Source organism: Mauremys mutica, chromosome 2, assembly GCF_020497125.1.
Source record: "Mauremys mutica isolate MM-2020 ecotype Southern chromosome 2, ASM2049712v1, whole genome shotgun sequence".
Lineage (NCBI taxonomy): Eukaryota > Metazoa > Chordata > Testudines > Geoemydidae > Mauremys > Mauremys mutica.
In genome coordinates, this window is record NC_059073.1 from 2,797,086 (window position 1) to 2,816,947 (window position 19,862).

The 19,862-nt window shown below is 51.9% G+C and overlaps 1 protein-coding gene across 19 annotated transcripts in view; it reads right to left on the reverse strand.

Moving 5' to 3' along the window:
- Nucleotides 1-19,207, reverse strand: part of SCRIB (scribble planar cell polarity protein) — a 222,903-nt gene extending 203,696 nt beyond the window's left edge. For 10 of the 19 annotated variants that reach the window (XM_045003386.1, XM_045003397.1, XM_045003387.1 and 7 more), the window contains exon 1: nt 18,947-19,204. In XM_045003386.1, coding sequence (XP_044859321.1) covers nt 18,947-19,108 — 162 coding nt within the window. In that variant the 5' untranslated portion in view covers nt 19,109-19,204. Of the gene's footprint in view, nt 1-18,946 lie in introns of all 19 variants that reach the window. The other 9 variants (XM_045003390.1, XM_045003396.1, XM_045003385.1 and 6 more) reach the window with 4 other exon arrangements.
- Nucleotides 19,208-19,862: the final 655 nt, after the last annotated feature.

The window sequence follows — 19,862 nt, forward strand, 5'->3', positions numbered from 1 at the left end:
CATCCTAATCCTTTGAGGATCTGCATAGGATTGAAGTATTTGTTGAGAAGCTGCAAATGTGCAGTGATGACAACTACACAATCATCACACAATCTCTCATAGTGTTTTCTGCAGCATGCCAAAGGAGTCAGAACAAATGTGAGATCAGGCTCACTGAAATTAGTTATGTATGTGTGCCCAGTGCTAAAGGAATTAAAACAGCCCCAAGAAAGGTGAAGGCAAATAGAAATGTCATAAAACAAGGCGGCCTTGGAGAAAGCTACTTGTCTTCACTTTCAAGGCTGTTAACATCTTATCCCCCGCCTATCATCTCTCATGCACTATTGAAAGGTTGATTCCAATGTCCATTGCCCTTGTTACGTTTTCAAACAAGCACCTTTGTGCTTTCTCCCATGCTGCCACTCACACTTGGGAGACGTTCCCTCTAAAATCCACAAAACTAACATTATCCTCCTTCAAAAAAGAACTAGATAAATTCATAGAGGATAGGTCCATCAGTGGCCATTAGCCAGGATGGACAGGGATGGTGTCCCTAGCCTCTGTTTGCCAGAAGCTGGGAATGGGCGACGGGATGGATCACTTGATGATTATCTGTTCTGTTCATTCCCTCTGAAGCACCTGGCATTGGCCACTGTCAGAAGACAGGATACTGAGCTAGATGGACCCTTGGTCTGACCCGGTCTGGCTGTTCTGATGCTCTCCCTCAAAACCCTCTTTGAAACTGTCCTTTGCTATGAGGCCTATATAATACAGCCCCGAGACTACAGCCTATTATGGTGACTTATACCGACTCACTGTTTCCTTGCACTCCCCCGACCATTGTCTCTTGTCTTATATAGACTGTAAGCTTTTTGGGTCAGGGGCTGTGTTTTCCTTTGTTTGTACAGCACCTAGCACAATGGGTTCTGGTCCATGACTGGGGCTTTGTAGCAGGGTGATCCCCTGCTCCTGCCCTGAAGGGTTAAAAAACAGCCCTGGGAGGGGGGCTGTGGCTGGAGAAAGTAGCTTTTAGGCTGGGCTGATTGGGGAAAGTGGCTGCAGCTGGGGCCACACCCCAAACAGACTCAGCTGGCCCTATAAAGGCAGAGAAGCCAGAGGCAGACAGAAGTCTCTCTCTAGCTATAGAGGGAGATGGGCCTGGCTGCAGGGAGCTGGACACAGGGTACCTGAGTGAAGCAGAGCTGGGGAAAGGCAGAGGAGCCGGGGACCTCCAGCCTGGAAAGCCCCAGGCTGCGGCCTAGCATTGAGCTAACAGGTACTGGGAGTTGCAGGGGGCAGCCCAGGGGTAGGCCAAGGCAGCAGGTCCAAACCCAACCTTGCCAGTGATGAGTAGGCTGATACTGCAGCCTGCCCCAGGGCGTGGGGCTAGACAATGACTGGCAGTAGCCATATACTGAGGCAAGGTGGGGATAGAGGGTGAGGGTTCCCTGAGGAGGGGAAACCCTGAGGGAAAGGAGTTACTGCCAGGGGGCAGCACCCCAGGTAAAAGGGCACCGGGTCCAGGGAGGGACACGGGGGCCAGAGGACAGGCAGATCACAGGCCTGCAGAGGGCGCTCCGGAGCTGAATCGAGCTAATTCCCAGGAGTCACCAGCAGGAGGCGCCGCAGGGGTGAGTCTGCTCGTCTACAGGCTTCTAGGTACTACAATAATAAGGTCACATGCTATACCCAGTTCGCCATGGCCATCTGAGTACAGAGAAGGGAAACAGATCATGAGATGCCTTATTCTAACTAGATATAAACTCTGCTGTCAAAGTTTGTGTGTGTGTGCATGCAATCAAACAGAGGAAACAATGCAAAAGAGCCACTGAATCTATATGAGAGATTTCTGACTGTCACTGGTCCAAGGTTGGGGCAGATCTTTTAGATTTAAGTCATGCAAGAGCTGTTGCAAATCACATTGCTCCTCACCACACACTATAAACCACAGTTTGGTCATGAGCGTCAAGGAAGCCATCTTTACTGTTGTTATAGTATCACAATACACCTCACTGTCAAAAGAACAAAAATCTTGGTGCCAACATCTAACAAGCTTCCAGAGCCAGAGACAATTGACCCTGACAGCATTTAAAAAAAAAAAAAAAGAGGCACTAAACACCAGAAAACTAGAACAGAAGAAATGCTAGGACAAGAATGCCAAGCAATTACCCTCCACCCCACTTAAGTACCTATTGGGTTTCCGGGAAATGGGGCGGGCAAAGCCCGCCCCATGCTAACGGAACCCCCCCCCGCCCCCAGCCTAAGGGGAGCTTCCACAGGGCCTCAGAAACCCACTAATTGCGGGGGACAACTAATAAAAGAACAGGGACAGGAGTGCGGTCAAAGGGTCATAAGAAGGGAGCCTGACGGGGACATCGAGCAGAGAACCCCGGACAGCGCCCACTGCTCCTCGAAGGCGTCAAGGGAGCCAGCGGACGCCGCCCAGAGGAACTCCGCCCGGAGACGTGAACGGACTAAGGATCGGAAACAAGCCCCACAGTCGCAGGAGTCTCCATTGGCCAACCGCCTCTCCCTGGTTGCGTAGATGGCCATTTTTGCCAGGGCGAGGAGGAGGTTGACCAGGAGGTCCCGCGACTTCGTGGGGCCACGGATAGGGAGTGCATGGAGAAGCAGGTGGGGGGAAAAGTGCAGCCAGAAACGCAAGAGGGTATTAGTGAGGAGCCAGTATAGGGGCTGCAGCCTGGCACACTCTCCGTAAACGTGCGCCAGGGTCTCCCTCACGCCGCAGAAGGGGCAGGTGTCTGGGACAGGGGTAAACCGCGCCAAGTACACGCCCGTGCTCACGGCCCCATGGAGGAACCGCCAACTGATGTCCCTGACGGGCCTCGGGACCAGGGTGGAGTACAGGCTGGCCCACTGGGGCTCCTCACCCTCCAGAGGTGACAAGAGGTCCCGCCACTTGGTGTCGGGGCGGGACACGAGGGTGGGGAAGTGAAGGGTGTGGAGCACGAGCGCGTAGAGATACTTCCTTGGCATGGTTTGGAAACGGACCTGCTGCAGATCGTGCAGCCGGCTGGCGGAGAAGGGGCGGGGGGGCCGGTCGGGTCCACGGGGCAGGGGCCCGATGAAGAGGTCCGGAGGGCTCGGGGTAGGGGGGGGCGGGGCGTGCCCTCACGCAGGACCCGGTCGAGGTAGGCCCGAGCAGCGGGCGGCAAAGCGGCCTTCACCTCCTGTAGTATGATCCGGGGAGTATAAGGTCTGGAGAGCCCCATCCGCCGAGCGAGCATCAGGGGATCCAGCCAGTCTCCCCGGTCGTAGTCAAGGAGGTCTCCGACCCTGGTGGCTTCCGCCAGGACCAACCTCTGGCACACCGCGGGGGACTCCACCACCTGCACACGGAGCTGGGGGTTGTGTAGCAGGGGCTCCGCGAGGAGATCTGCCCCCTCGGTGGCCGCCACGGACCTGGTCGCGGAGAACAGCTTCCAGGTCCGGAGGAGGTCCTGGTAGAAGACCGGCAGCCCGGAGAGGTCTCGCGGAAGGCCCCTCGGGTCGAGATAAAGGAGCTGCCGGTCGTATCGGAGCCCTCGGAAGCGGCGCAGGAAGGCGTGCGCCAGGGCTCTCCACGCCGGACTACCCGCACCATAAAGGAGCCTCTGCAGTGCCTGGAGGCGGAAGACGTGGACCTGAGTGCGCAGGCACTTCAGGCCCTGCCCTCCCTCCTCCAGGGGCAGGTGGAGCACCCCTGCAGGGACCCAGTGCAGTCCTGGCCAAAAGAACTCCAGAACCACCCTCCGGAGGTCGGTCAGGAACACCGGGGCCGGGACCAGGGTGTTGAGCCAGTACCAGAGCATGGACAGGACCAGTTGATTGAGCACCAGTGCCCTCCCTCGGAGGGAAAGGCACCGGAGGAGTCCGGAAGAAAGTTAACTGCAAACTAGAATGCGGCAGACAACCTGCCAAGGAAACAGCTGTACCAGCAGCACCAGTGTCACACCTCATGACACCTGAGGGTCAGTACAATGAGAGGAACAGAAGACATCTTCACAAAGCCAAAGAGGACACTAGAGCTCTGCTTTCTGAGGACATCCAGAATGCTGCTCACAGAAGGAACACACCCCCAGCCAGTGAATAACAGTGAAACATCAGGGACAGCAAACAGGCTCCAGGTGGCAGATCCACCTCAGCAGCAGAACAAACCACTGCAGAGGAACAGAAAAAGTGGATCTGTGATGAGAGAGCCATTGAGCTGCAGAGATGGTAATTACTGACAGATATCCAGTACCCTGACCTCCATCCTACCCCTACTATTTAGTGCAATAGCATGTAGGGGCCCCAGTAGTGCTTACTACTGAACAAACCAAGACAGTTTCTGCCCCACAGAGCTCACAGTCGAAGGCTATGTCTACACTGCACAGCCTACAGCAGCGTAGCCCCGAGCGCAGATCCAGCAAATGCTAACAAAGACTCTGCCAGTACAGGAACACCACCTCCCTGAATAAGATTAGCTATGCCCACCAAAGCGCTCGTCCATTGGCACTGTGGCATGTATACCAGGGATTTGGTCAGCATAGCTCCGTGGCTAGGGGTTGTGGGTTTTTCACACCTCTGATTGACATAGCTATGCCAGCATATGGTTTAGGTGTATGGCAGGCCTCAGTAAAGCTTGCTCCGTTTGCACTTTAATCGTGGATCAGGAAGCTGTAAAAGTAGCCCCTGGAAGGAATGGATAGTGACTCCTGCCGTATGACATTAGCCTTTGCTAACCCCAAGTCATGTGTGGCTGAGGCCATCTCCCCCCAGCTCTCTCCTGTGTCAGACTTTTATCACAGGTGGGTCTCACTGAAGGGCCTGGGGAGCAAAAGAGATCCCCAGCTCCCTGTGAGTTGGAGCCATGACCAGCCCCTTGAATGCCTATTGTTGTCACATACCATGTTAGAGTAACAGACACCCCATACCCAATAGAGGAGGGAGGGAGGGCTCTGGGCATGTAACAGCCTATTAGGGAGGGACAGGGAGCCAGCTATCCTCCGGCTATCTCTCACACAGACACCTTCAGCCAACCTAGGACTCAGGCAGCAGCTTCCAGCCACACATAAGGGGCTTGACGAGTTTGTACATATCCTCCTCAGGGAGTAAGGCTATCATAGGTGCCCAGTGAGCCAAACTCAAACTGCAAAGGCACTTGGGAGCCCCTAGCAGTGTCTCTACAGCAAGATGCTCAGGCACCTCCAGGGTTGACAAAGGCCAAAGCCAACCTGCATCAGAGGGACAACAGAGTCACAAAGACCACCAGGGCCATTTCAACTTCTACCCACAGGCACCCTTTCATCTACAGGGCCACTTCAGAGCTTCCCCCCTCACCCCACAGTCAGTCTGAGGGGAGGTGCCCACATCAGCCCTTTGTTACTCGGGCTTCCTGACTTATTTGCTTTCTGTAATTCCCCAACCCTGTCCCTCTGGCTGCCTGTGTTAATGTCAGTAAAGCCCGAAGGATTACAAGCAACTGGTCTCTAGGGTTGGGACAATGCCCTCAGGATCTGATGGGGGCCAGACTGGGAAACCACAGCCTCAAAAGGGGATGCTTGGAATTTTGAAAGTTTCCCCCAGTACCCTCCACTTCCCACAGAGAGCCCCCAACCCAGCTCAGCCCCCTCCACTGGTCACTCATTCAACCGGCTCCGGTGGAAAATGAACAAGGAGAAAGGGACAGTGGATAAAAGGATAAGACTAGCTCTTTGAACTGCCAATGAATGAGGCAGCTTCCCAGCAACAACAAAATCCCAGGGCAGGCCCTGAAAAGCCAGCCATTCTCCAGACAGGATTAAGCACCAGGTCAGCCACACACAGCACAGCGGGCAGCCCTTCCCCACAAAGGGACAGTCCCTAAATGAGTCCACCAGTGTGTGACTGTGCCAGCACTTGCTGGTTCCCAGCAAGAGGCACCGTAGAGGTGGGACAGCAGGAGGAGGGGGAAGGATACAGTGCTAGCTGGACTCATTGGTGTGATGGGGTGGGGGGAAGCGAGGATACAGAGCTAAATGGTTACAAACTGCTGGGGGTCAGCCTGACAGCCAATGGGGCAACAGGAAACTGGAGCCACAGTGCCAGGATGGCATGGCCAGAGCCGAGTGCCCTTCCTCAAATCACGCAGTAACAGGACTCTACGCCAGCCCTTGCTGTGCCCTCCCCCATCCCTTGGATCTGAATGTCATTTATTCACGTATAGCCAAGGAGAGGCAAAGGAGAGGGAGGGTGGGGAGGACCTTGACCGTTGGTTACAGGTGCCTAGAACTCTCTCTCTGGAGGGGGGTGGGGAGAATAGGAGTCTCTTCCCAGATGCCCAGGTCAGCTTCACAATTCTTCCTTTTCTGAATCGGTTCTCCAAAATACTGCAGGAGAGGCTGAAGGAGGCCTGTTCTGTCGGAGGCTATAGCACTAGCTGCCCTTCCACCTCCCCTGTCTGATCGCTTCCGGAAACACAGGAACAGAGTGGGTCCCTATCCAAGGTTACAGATCTGTGATTTGGGAGGTTACCATATGGTGTCTGATCCTCATATGTGCGACTGAATTTGCCCATTTCACACTTCAATAACCAGTCCAGCCCTCTCATCGGCTACAGCAGCCTCTTCCAAGGAGAGAGCCCCCCAGCACAGAGGGGCCTTTGTTGCCTAACACTCAAGGGTTCAGCAGCCCACTGCTTCTATCCTTCCACTTTCATCTAATTGACAGTCCTCCCCACCCTCTCCTGCCTGCAGAGTGAGGAGAGCCATCCTAGGCCGGGAGGGGGAAGGGATCCCCCGTCCCCTTTCCAATTCTGCATGGGAGAATGAGACGCATTGTTCTGCAACACAGACAGCTCCCAGGAAACTGGTCTCACAGCCTGGACCCCTCCTAGCAGACAGCGGGGACCGGGGGGGGGAGCCATGTGTCAAATGCCATCAGCTTGGGGTGACCTTTGCATCCTGAGTTAAATGGGTTTGGGGTCAAACCCATGGCATGCTTTGTCCGTGAGCCCCCATGAGAGGGGACACCCAACTGGAGCAGAGCAGCAAGGGGGACACTCCGCTGCCTTACAGCATTTCAAAGTCTCCCTGAGCCAAAACAGCTGCAGAAGTCATGGTGAAGATGGAGCTCTCTGTATGGGGCAACCTCTTTGAGACATGGAGGTGGAATGGGTAGGAGATAACCAGTATGACAGCTAGAGACCTGTGTACAACCTGCATTGTAAACAAGTTCTTTACAACTACAGGAGAGCTGTGCCAGGCCCGATGGATTCAAAGAGCTACTGTCAAAGCCTACTGAGCTCTGCCCTTCAGAGTGAGGGGATTCCCAGGCTCCACCAGCCACAGAGAAGCAATTAGTTCTCTCCCCCTTTCGTATTAAATAATACTTCATCTCCGCAATGTGACCCAAAGGCTGCAATGCAAACAAGGCCCAGAGTGAAGGCTGCACAGGTATATTGGGTTCTGCTCGGTAGTAAACAACACCTGGGCTTTCTGGCTCAGTTCCTTTCTCAGCAATCAAATCAACAAGCACTGTTTTTCCAGATCCCAGTTCTGCAAACATCTCCCCTGCCTGGGATCAGAACAACAAGGCAGATTCTGTCCTGTTTACAGCTCAGCCGCTTTAGGAGAATCTTCAGGACAAGCTCTGCTGATGCAGCTCCATTGACTTCAGCATGACAACACATACATAACTAAGGGCAGGATTACATCCTGTAGCTAGAACATAATTTACAGTTCTGCTACACTGCTATTCATGAGCCAGAATAGAGCCCAGCTCCCCAGCCAATTACTGGACCGGGCTGGCAACACAGTGCTCAGAGAGAGAGCACCCAGCACCCCGCCCCATTACTGGGCCAGACCAGACTGGCTGCACAGAGCTCATAAGAGTAACATAGCAGAACTGTATGTCTGTCACTGAACTGAAATGGGGAGGCTCAGACAACAGCCAGGAGCTTGGCAGTAAGATGTCACAAATGTGGCTCCTCCTCCAGGTGCTCACAGGGATTATTTTCCACTCCTCTATTCCCGTTTAGATGTGGACCTTTGTATGTTGCAAGTTTGCCTCAAACACACGGCATAGAATCTGCTGGGTGTGCCCCGTGGCTAAGTCAACAGTACTGCAAAACCTGCACTTCTGCCTTTCTAACCTGTGGGACTATGGGGCCAAGCATGATGCCAGATCGACCAGAGGTAGCAGCCAGTAAGAACTGTCTCTTTCTGGGCTGCGTAGGTGGAATTCTCTTGCTTGGGGAAGGCAGGCTGCATAGGTGACACCCAGCAGGGCTGGGAGCTGAGACTGTAGAGCACAGACAACATCAGATCATCCCTAAAAGATCCACCCCCGCCCCTCAATCAACTGTGCTCAGAGCCAGCTCCTTGCATACCCGGGCCATGGAGTCAAGGAGGACCCTAGCACATTTGGGGACTCAGCCAGCCAGTCCCTGCAGGCTACATGATCTACCTCAACAAATTTCAGAGTGGTAGCCGTGTTAGTCCGTATCAGCAAAAACAACGAGTCCTTGTGGCACCTTAGAGACTAACAAATTTATTTGGCCATAAGCTTTCGTGGGCTAAAACCCACTTCATCAGATGCAAAGTAACAGTCCAGCTTCTGGCAGTGACACATCCTTCTGCCGACACATACTAATGATCAGGAAGAGTAGAACATAAGCACCACACTACTTCAAACTCCAACACCCCCCTCCTGGCATTGAGAGAGGAATCCCAAACAAAGTGCACTCCCAAACAAAGTGCCAGTCCCCCTTCACTTTCACCACTGCTTGTGGTTTGTCTTAGCCCAGCCCCTCCTGCTACAGTGGGAGAGATGCAGGTGCTTTGCCCTGCTCTAGGGCTGCCTGTCAGAGTACTACAAAGGTTCTCCAGCCATTAAATTCAACCCTCGAGAAGGCAGGTGGGACACATAGGGTCATCTGGCACTGAAAATGCTAATGCAATTCTGGGGTGCATAACACAGGAATCTCAAATAGGAGTAGAGAGGTTGTATTACCTCTGTATTTGGCACTGTGAGACCGCTGCTGGAATCCTGTGTCCAGCCTAGTGTTCACATTTCAAGAAAGATGTTCTTGAGTAAGTAGAGAGAGGTCAGAGAAAAGCCATAAGAATGATTAAAGGATTAGAAAATAGGCTTTATAGTGAGAGACTCACGGAATCCAATCTGTTATAGCATAACAAAGAGACGGTTAAAGAGTACTTTGATCACAGTCTATAAGTACCTACATGGAGAACAAATATTTGATATTGGACCCTTCAGTCAAGCAATGGCTAGAAGTGAAAGGTAGACAAATTCAGAGTGGAAATAAGGCGTAATTAGCCATTGGGACAATTTACCAAAGGTTGTAATGGATTCTCCATCTTCAGCATTTTTAAATCAAGATTGAATGTTTTCCTACAAAATATGCTCTAGTTCAACCAAGAATGATTTTGATGAAGTTCTATGGTCTGTGTTATGCAGGAGGTCAGATTAGAGTACCACAGTGGTCCGTTCTGGCTTTATAATCTGTGAAATTCAACTCCCTCTGAACAGCAGCTGTTCACACAGGGATCCCTCACCTGGCGCCAAAATGCCACCTCCTCTGTTGTTGGGATACAGCAGCTGCTTAAGAGCTATATAGTAACACTACAAAACAGTTTAGAAGAGTGAAAGGGCAGAGGGAATTGAGAAGTAGGATGGAATTACCCAAACTGAGATTCTGTCAAAACCTACTCCTGCGAGAAACACCGAAGGACCATGAATAACTATGAAAGATAAGAGTGTCAGTTTTAAGTCCTATTTGAAAGGCATCTCCAGCATCACAGCATCCCCAGCAGAGGACTGGTACATGAGGTCAGCTTGGAGTTCATTCCCTCTGGGGCACCTGGCATTGGCCACTGTCAGAAGACAGGATACTGGGCTAGATGGACCTTTGTTCTGACCCAGTATGGCCATTCTTATGAGTCAGATAGCAGAGCACCCCCTAGTCAACTCCCCACCCCAGTCCCTGTAGTACCTGGTGTCCCTTGGAGGTCCCCCCACCATAATATTGAGCAGACCCAGCCAGTCTTGCTTAGATAACAAGATGTGACAAGATCCCGGCACACGGGGGTGCAGATCCAGGGTGGGGGAGATGGTAGGCCAGCGAGAGGACAACTGAACCAGTAACAAAGGCAGTAGCTCAGTGACAGAGCCCTGAGCAGAAACAGCTGATGCTCTGCAGCAACAAAACCACATGCACAGCAGCGCTCACCAGAACCTAGGGCTGCAGTAAGGAGAGCAAAGGTAGGAGACACTCACCAGCGCTGCAGCACACGGAACAAGACAAAAGCAGACTATGCTCCAGGCACGCACACACACCAGAGTACAAAACCCCAAAACCAATGGGAGGGGTATGTGCTCATGGGCTGAGAGCAGAGGAGTACCCATACACCTGTGGCCTGACGGCTCTTTGGCAGCAGTGACACAGACCCCTGTAATGCAGATTAGCCGGATTTCCTGCTATTTAACCCCACATATCAGGCCCTAAGGAATGTGTTTCAAATACATGAAAATACTTAAATGCCAGGAAAACATTCCAGCTAAGACACAAAGCAAGCAGTCTCAGAGCCCAAGGCTTACCAGCTGACTCTTCACAGGCACCTCAGCAGGGAACTGGGAATGTAGCCCCCCTCTGGGGTGGAATGCAGCAGCTGTTTCACAGCTAACTGCAACATTATACAAGAGTTTAGAGCAGAAGCAAAGTGGATTTCCAGGTCCAGATTAAACTTTAAGGGAATTTAGGCTGTGAAAAGAAAAGCCCCAATCTAGAATTTGACCAGGACACCAGGGCTAACACTCCACTCACACAAAGTACTGTGTCAAGTATCAGAGGGGTAGCCGTGTTAGTCTGGTTCTGTAGAAGCAGCAAAGAATCCTGTGGCACCTTATAGACTAACAGACGTTTTGCAGCATGAGCTTTCGTGGGTGAATACCCACTTCTTCAGATGCAAGTGGGATCTTTACTAACCACAACTGCTCAGGGCCTAAATTTAATTCTCATGTGAGACACAGTAGCATCAGCAGCACAGTACCCCCTAGTGCCATGCTGGGGCATTACAGTCAGCACTGACACAGTAAAGACAGCCCCTACTACCACTCCATGGAGCACAGCACCCCTATAGCACCACATTGGGGCACAGTCTGTCACTGACTCAGGGGGAAGAGTGCCAGCTGAGGAACCAACATTTCATTAGAGATCTCCCATCCAAGTACTGCCCAGGCCCGAACCTGCTTAGCTTCAAGTCATAGCAGAGGGTGGGCCACAGCTGACAAAGCAAAAATTTATGGAGAAGTCCAAGAAATATCCAGATCTCCATTCCTTGTTGCTTATCTGCTCTTCCCACACTGATCCATCAGGCACTATTCCCTCCTTCCAAATCCTCTCCAGATCTACTTCTGCCAGGACTCCTACAAGGAATCAGCCATTAACAACAGGCCAGCTGAGCAGCAGTCATGACTACACAATTTTATTTGCTTGAACTATCCCAAAACAACTGTCAGTGATTGAGAACCATCCAGTTATGCAATAGCTGCTCACACACACTTGGTGCATCACTTCCAATTGGATTACAACTTCTTCAGAGACGAGGTCACATCATCCTGTGCGTTTGTGCAGCACCCAGCACCACGAGGCCCCATTCCTCACGGGGGGCCTTTGTGTGGCACCACACTACAAATACCAAATCAGATTTACCTCTAAAAGGAAGAAATGGGCTGAGAATGTGAGAATGACAGGGTAGTTGGGAATCAATGACCCCACGCAGCCTGAACTTAGCACAGCAAGGAGTGCGGCATTCAGAGAGTGCAGTAACACAAGGCCTTAGAATGCAGCAAAGCAAATTTGGGGGAATGAAGAAATCTCGTGAGGGGTCCTGGGAAGAAGAGTTAAAATCCCCCTCAGAGGGAGGAAGCAGTGGGGGCTCCTCAGACACCATTAGGCACAAACAATTCCCCTGAAAAATGAAGAATGCAGGGAATGGGAAGGTGGATTGCAAGGGACTGGCTCAGAGACATGGCTAAAATGCCCTGAAGCCAAATGGAAGAGGGAGAGGTAACAAAGTTTCACAGGAGCTACAGTTGGACAAGCTCCATAGGTCACCTAGTTCATCTTCCTCCCTGCACAGGACTGTCCAGCTATCATTACCTCTCACTACACTGCTCCCTATATTTATCAATGTCGTGGTTCAAGGAGACACAGCCAGATACATCTGCAAAAAGCAGAATGAATTACTGCAGTCAAGTGGAGTAAGGAGGGGTTATATGAACATAGCACAGAGAAGTGGGTCCAGCAATCAGTGGGGAAGGGACCCAACCATTTCTAGAGCCTCTGAGATACTGAGTAAGTCACAGTCTGGCTAGCAGGTAAAGGAGGGAGATTCTGTGAGAATAACTATCACTAGGAGCTGACAAGGGGATCCTGGAATATATAAAGATGTAGCAGGCAGCTGGCCCCGGGCTGCCTGTATCTCAGGGGTGCAGGAAGTTAGCTAGTGAAATTACTGAGAGGAGAGATTCAGCAGGTGCAATAGAAGCCCCAACTGGTCCCTGAGAAAGGACTGAACAGGACCTAGTCTTTCCCATCTCTCTGCCTCCACATAAGAACGGCGTACCGGGTCAGACCAAAGGTCCATCTAGCCCAGTATCTGTCTACTGACAGTGGCCAATGCCAGGTGCCCCAGAGGGAGTGAACCTAACAGGCAATGATCAAGTGATCTCTCTCCTGCCATCCATCTCCATCCTCTGACAAACAGAGGCTAGGGACACCATTCCTTACCCATCCTGGCTAATAGCCATTTATGGACTTAACCACCATGAATTTATCCAGTTCTCTTTTAAACACTGTTATAGTCCTAACCTTCACAACCTCCTCAGGTAAGGAGTTCCACAAGCTGACTGTGCGATGCGTGAAGAAGAACTTCCTTTTATTTGTTTTAAACTTGCTGCCTATTAATTTCATTTGGTGACCCCTAGTTCTTGTATTATGGGAATAAGTAAATAACTTTTCCTTATCCACTTTCTCAACATCACTCATGATTTTATATACCTCTATCATATCCCCCCTTAGTCTCCTCTTTTCCAAGCTGAAGAGTCCTAGCCTCTTTAATCTTTCCTCATATGAGACCCTCTCCAAACCCCTAATCATTTTAGTTGCCCTTTTCTGAACCTTTTCTAGTGCCAGTATATCTTTTTTGAGATGAGGAGACCACATCTGTACACAGTATTCAGGATGTGGGCGTAACATGGATTTATATAAGGGCAATAATATATTCTCAGTCTTATTCTCTATCCCCTTTTTAATGATTCCTAACATCCTGTTTGCTTTTTTGACCGCCTCTGCACACTGCGTGGACATCTTCAGAGAACTGTCCACGATGACTCCAAGATCTTTTTCCTGACTCGTTGTAGATAAATTATAACCCCAACTATACATACAATATGATGGGGGCTTTTTTCCAATGTGCATTACTTTACATTTATCCACATTAAATTTCATTTGCCATTTTGTTGCCCAATCACTTAGTTTTGTGAGATCTTTTTGAAGTTCTTCACAGTCTTCCTTGCTTTGTACAGGGCCCATATAACAGGCAAGCACAGCATGAAGGCCACCCTGGGCAGAAAGATTTCTGCCATTCAGTTCAATGTAACCGAGTACACAGCAGCCTGCATAGCTGCTCCCAGCTCGCCTCTACTGTTACAGTAATGTGTGCTTTGTCCTAGAATGAGTACTCCTCAGTGTATCCCATGTGTCTATACACTGCCCAGCACACTGATCTTGACTCTGGCCTCAGAACCCCCACAGATGGGGGTATCAATCCACATTTCATAGATTCATTTTCATATATTTTAAGGCCAAAAAGGATCATCATAATAATCTAGTCTTGACATGAAGACTAGAAGATATGAAGATATCAAGAGATGGCGAATTCACCTCTTTCATAGATTCTGAGGCCAGAAGGCACCATTGTGATCATCCAGTCTGATCTCTCTGTAACACAGGCCGTAGAACTTCCCCTAAATAATTCCCAGAGCATGTCTTTTAGAAAAAACATCAAACCCAGATTAAAAAATGGTAAGTAATGGAAAATACACCACGGCCCTTGGTAAATTGTTCCATGGGTTAGTTACCCTCACTGATACAAATGTATACCTTATTTCCACTCTGAATTTGTCTAGCTTCAACTTCCAGCCATTGGATCATGTTAGACCAGAGGTCAGCAACCTTTCAGAAGTGCTGTGCCGAGTCTTCATTTATTCACTCTAATTTAAGGTTTTGCGTGCCAGTAATACATTTTAACGTTTTTAGAAGGTCTCTTTCTATAAGTCTATAATATATAACTAAACTATTGTTGTATGTCAAGTAAATAAGGTTTTTAAAATGTTTAAGAAGCTTCATTTAAAATTAAATTAAAATGCAGAGCCCCCCGGACCGGTGGCCAGGACCTGGGCAGTGTGAGTGCCACTGAAAATCAGCTCGCGTGCCGCCTTCAGCACCCGTGCCATAGGTTGCCTACCACTGTGTTAGACCTTTCTCTGCTAGACTGAAGAGGCCATTATTAAATATTGGTTTTCCATGTAGGTAGACTGTAATCAAGTCACCCCTCAACCTGCTCTTTATTGAGCTGAATAGGCTGAGCTTCCCTTGGTAGTTTGTTCCAATGGTTAATTAACCGCACTGTTAGGCACAGACTTTAAATTTTAATTTTCTTGCTTTAAGTTGTAGTCATTGGTTCTTATTATGCTCCCTTCACTGAAGAGAAGAGCACCTGATATTTTCCTCCTCTCAAGGTTCTTATACACTATAATCAAGCCAGTTCTTTTTTTTTTTTTATAAACTATAATAGATTGAGCTCTTTCAATCTCTGACTGTAAGGTATTTTTGCCAGCCCTCAACTCCTTTGTGTCTTTTCTCCAATTTTTCAACTTCCTTTTTAAAATGTGGACACCAGAACTGGATACAGTATTACAATACTGGTCTCAACAATACTGTATAAAGATTTAAAATTACCACCCCACTCCTACTCCCCTGTTTATATATCCAAGGATCATATTAACTTCTTCTACCACAGCATCGCAGGGGGAGCTCATGTTGAGTTGCTTGTCCACTATTATCCCTGAAATCTTCTTCAGAGTCAATACTGTCCAGGATTTGACAAAAGGGGAAGCTGTGGCAGAGGGGAAGGGATGAGAGCGGAGCGAGGAAACCAGCTGCTCAGTCTCAGCCAGGGCCACTATAGCAGCAGGTGCCCTAGCATACACACCTAACTTAGGGTATGTCTACACTACCCACCGGATCGGCGGGCAGCGATCAATCCAGTGGGGGTCGATTTATTGCATCTAGTCTAGAGACGATAAATCGATCCCCGAACGCTCTCCCGTCGACTCCTGTACCCCACCGCCACGAGAGGCACAGGCTGGGTCGACGGGGGAGTGGCAGCAGTCAACTCACTGCAGTGAACACCCCGTGGTGAGTAGGTCTAAGTACGTTGACTTTAGCAACATTATTCACGTAGCTGAAGCTGCGTAACTTAGATTGACACGCACACAAAGTGTAGACCAGGCCTTAGAGAAACACAGGCATGTCGAAACGCAAAGGTTGTGCCAATTTAACTAAACTGATTCCTAACAGATTCAAACACCAAACAAGCAAAAGCAGTTTCTAAGCTGAATTTGTTAAATTACTGCCACTTGTGTGTTTAGACAAGGCCTGAGATGCAGAGAATTCCACACACAGACCAAGGAGACTTGCTCATTGCCAGCCCTCCTTTCCAAAGGGCATCAGAGTGCAACACAGCAGTACAAGGGGCTGGAGGGAAAGAGCTGAAGCCATTGATGAATCTTTGTTGGCTGTCTCCCTCCATGCCAGGGAGGGGCTGAGTTAGTGTTGAGAGATTAGAAGGAGCAGCTTTACTCCTCCACAGAAGTAAATAAAAACCCAGAAGCCTCCACCCAGGCCCCAGTTGCCAGCAAAATAAAAGCTGGTCTTAATTAGCCCAGCAGAGGCCCTGCCTGACCTTGGGTTTCAAATGGCTGGGCTCAGAGCTGCAGGAGCCCAGCCGGTGGACAAAGGAGGCAGCTCCTGCCACAGGCCAACTGCAGTGAAGCAGAAGGGAACTCTACAGCCTAGACAACTCCCACCTCCAGGAAAGGGCCCCGCTACTGATGCAAATAGCAGGGAGCCAGAGCAGGAAGGAATCTATGCAAAGCCCACATAGCTTGCCAGCGCACACACAAGGATCATCCTAACGTCCCTCCTCCTTGCTAGGAGCCAGAAATGAGTTCTTTGGATCAGCTCCAATCTGGAACCCACAAGGGAGACACCTTCTGCCTTGAGTCAGAGTCACTCCAGGAGTTTGGGTAGGAAGGAAGTGCGCTCAGAGGATCTGGACCCCACGATGAGATTCCCCACAGCTACATTCCTGTCTTCTGCAATCTTCAGCATGGAATACGGGCAACGTTAGCCTTCTCCTCTCCAGCCACACTTTCCATGGTGAGACCTCAGCTGCCATGTTTAATCTGGATGATTTCCCAAGCCAGACCCTCCCCATGTCAGCCCTGTGTCTCCCACTGCCAGCTCTCCTCCCCATCAGTCACTCAGCACAGCAGCCATCCTTGCACATCTGGTGTCAAGCTTGGTTCCTTGTCCCAGCTCCTTCCTTCTCTCCATGTAACTAACCTGTCTCCCTAGGCTTCCATCATCTCCCACCTGCTAGTGCAGGCTCCAGCCTCACATCTCCCATCACCACCCCTCCAAGATGCAGCTGCCAAGTAACTTCTCTATTACTTTCAATCCCTGCCCAATTCCACCCTCCTACACAGTCCCACTCTCTCTGCTCCACCCATGTTTCTTCTGACCTCTCCCCATCAACTCTTTCACCCACCCACTCTAGACTCAATGCCTAATTTTATGACTCTTCCTACGCATGGAAGAGCCTCTGAATCTCTGTTGGCCAAGCTCCCTCTCTGCCCTGTAATAAAACGTTCTTGCTAGACTATGCTCATGCCATTCAATATTGCATTTCATCCACCATGAACTGGTCACAGAGACTGGATTAAATGATCCAAGAGCCCCTCACAACTCAAATGCAAGAATCTGACCTGCTGTGCTTGCAAACTAAGCCCCTCAGCACAGGGTCCTGCTGTTGTCCCCTTGCTGTATGCTGCTGTGTATACTGACAGTCCTGCAGAAGTCATTCTATGAAGGCTGAAAAGTACACGTGTCAGTGGGAAACTGAGTGCTTTCTTTCCTGGAACTCAGGCACTATGGCGATGGGCACAGGGCAATTATAAAAACCTAAAAAGATTCAAGGGACTAAAGCTATCAGGCCACACAAAACTTAACATTTCACACTAAGGCTTGATCTTATGTCAGTATAACTACATCGCTCAGGTAGAAAATCCACACCCCTGAGCAATGTAGTTATACGAACCTAACTCTCTGCGTAGACAGCGCTGTGTCAATGGAAGGGCTTCTCACGGCGACATAGCTACCACCTCTCACTGAGGTAGATTTGCTATGCAAACGGGTCTCCCGGCACTACAGCAGCACCAGAACAAGTGCAGCTATGCCGCTGGTGGCTGTAAGTGTAGACAAGCAGAAGTGCCATTTTAGGCCTGGTCGGGGGGGGGGGGGGGGATGGGAGGGGAGGAAATTGATCTAAGTTACGCAAGTTCAGCTACGTGAATAACATAGGTGAAGTCGACGTACTTAGATCTACTCACCACGGTGTCTTCACTACGGTGAGTCGACTGCTACCGCTCCCCCATTGACTCCACCTCTCATGCAGGAGAGCGCTCGGGGTTGATTTATCATGTCTAGACTAGACACGATAAATCTACCCCCGCTGGATCAATTGCTGCCCACCAATCCGGCAGGTAGTATAGACATGCCCAGAGAGAACTCTGGTAGCGAGTCCCCAGGATGGGACAGCACCACCAGGAGGGACAAATGCTCCTAACACACAAATCAAATCTATCCATGCAAGCTGCTAGAGCCCAGTCCAGCCACCATAGAGGAAATCTGGCTTTACACATGTCAGGATTCTCCAAGGGGTAGGTAACAAGAGCAGGTGAAATGGAAAAGGTGCTGGGAGGACGTGAGCTACATTTCTTCAGACTTTTACCAAGCTCCCTCCACCGCCACACCAACGCTAAAGATGAAATTGAGGAAACTGAATGGGAGGGGGGTCAAGCCTGTTCAAAGCAGTCTCAGCCCCAAGAGAAGGCAGAAGTTTGAACCAGAACAAGAGCCTTTCCCACTGACCCCAACATTTGAATGGGTTTTTTCAGTAAAGTTTCTACACAGAAATAAAGATGAATTAACTACAACACCTCCAGCTCCTCATTCCCTGCCCCCATGCTCCAAATCCTTCTATTTATATTCTATCCATGGCTTCCAGAGCCTCCTTAGACAGCCTTCCTGTTACCTGTACACAACCCCACTGCCACCACTATATCCCTTCTCCCCATTACCGGTACCACCTTGCTATTCCTACTACCTTACCCTAGTACCTGCTCTGCTCACTAGCAAAGCACTCTTCTGATATCCATTCCCACAACTGCACACACATTTCACTCTTACCAGTGTACCACCCCCACCTGTCCTTACTACTCCCCATCATCTGCGCCTCTCCCCCTAACTTCTGAGGCCTTCCCCCAGGGAATGCACACAGCCCACTCAAGTGCTCCTCCAGTATCCTTCCCCCGACAGCGCGCAGAGCCCCCTCTCCATCACCCCATGCTCCTCTCCTCGGATACCTGCCCTGAGAATCTCCACTCACTCACTCACCCATCCCCCCCTGTGGCCGGTGTACCAACCCCACTCCTCCAGCAGGGAGACCTGACCCTGGGGGACCCCGTCCAGAGAGCCTCCGCTCTGTGCGGGGCCGGGCCCGGCCCGACTGGGACTCCCGCCCCACTCACCCGCGGGCGCGGCAGCCTCCCCCAGAAGCCCCAGCCCCTCGGCGCTGACCTTGGGCAGCTCCCGCAGCTGGTTGGCGTCCAGCAGCAGCTCCTCCAGGGAGCGGCTGTAGCGATAGATCTCCTCGGGCACCGCCTGCAGCGAGCAGTGCCGCCGGTCCAGCGCCTCCACGTGCCGGTTACAGCGCCACAGCGGCGGCATGCAGCGCAGCATCCTCCCGGGGCGGCCCCGCGCGGCCCCGGCCGCCGGCCAGCCGACACGGGGAGCGGGCCGGGCGCTGAGGGGCGGCTCCGGGAGGGAGGGCCGGGGCGGGGCGGCTCGGGGCAGGGGGGGGAAGGGCCGGGCCGCTCGGGGCAGGGGGGGGCGGGGCGGGGAAGGGCCGGGACGCTCGGAGGCCGGCGGGGCGCTCGGGGTGCGGGGGCCGGGCCGGGGCGCTCGGGGTGGGGGTGGGGGCGGGGCGGGCCGCTGAGGGACAGGTGGGAGCGGAGCGGGGCGGGCGGCTCCGGGTCTCAAGGGCCGGGGAGACGCGAGCGCCGCATGGCCGCCACCGTAGGCCTGGTTCCCTCAGACTCAGGCCGCGGCGGTTCCGACTCCAGCCCGGGTCGCTGCAGCACTCGGGCCCCGCCGGCTCCTCAGGCCGCAGCCGCTCCGCCCCCGTGATGGACCCTGGGAATCCGAGTCCGATCACCTGAAACTACGGCTCCCGGCATGCCCCGCGGGCTCCCTGCTCCGCCCCGCCCGGAACTACGGCTCCCGGCATGCCCCGCGGGCTCCCTGCTCCGCCCCGCCCGGAACTATGGCTCCCGGCATGCCCCGCGGACTCCCTGCTCCGCCCCGCACGGAACTACGGCTCCCGGCATGCCCCGCGGGCTCCCTGCTCCGCCCCGCCCGGATCTACGGCTCCCGGCATGCCCCGCGGGCTCCCTGCTCCGCCCCGCCCGGAACTACGGCTCCCGGCATGCCCCGC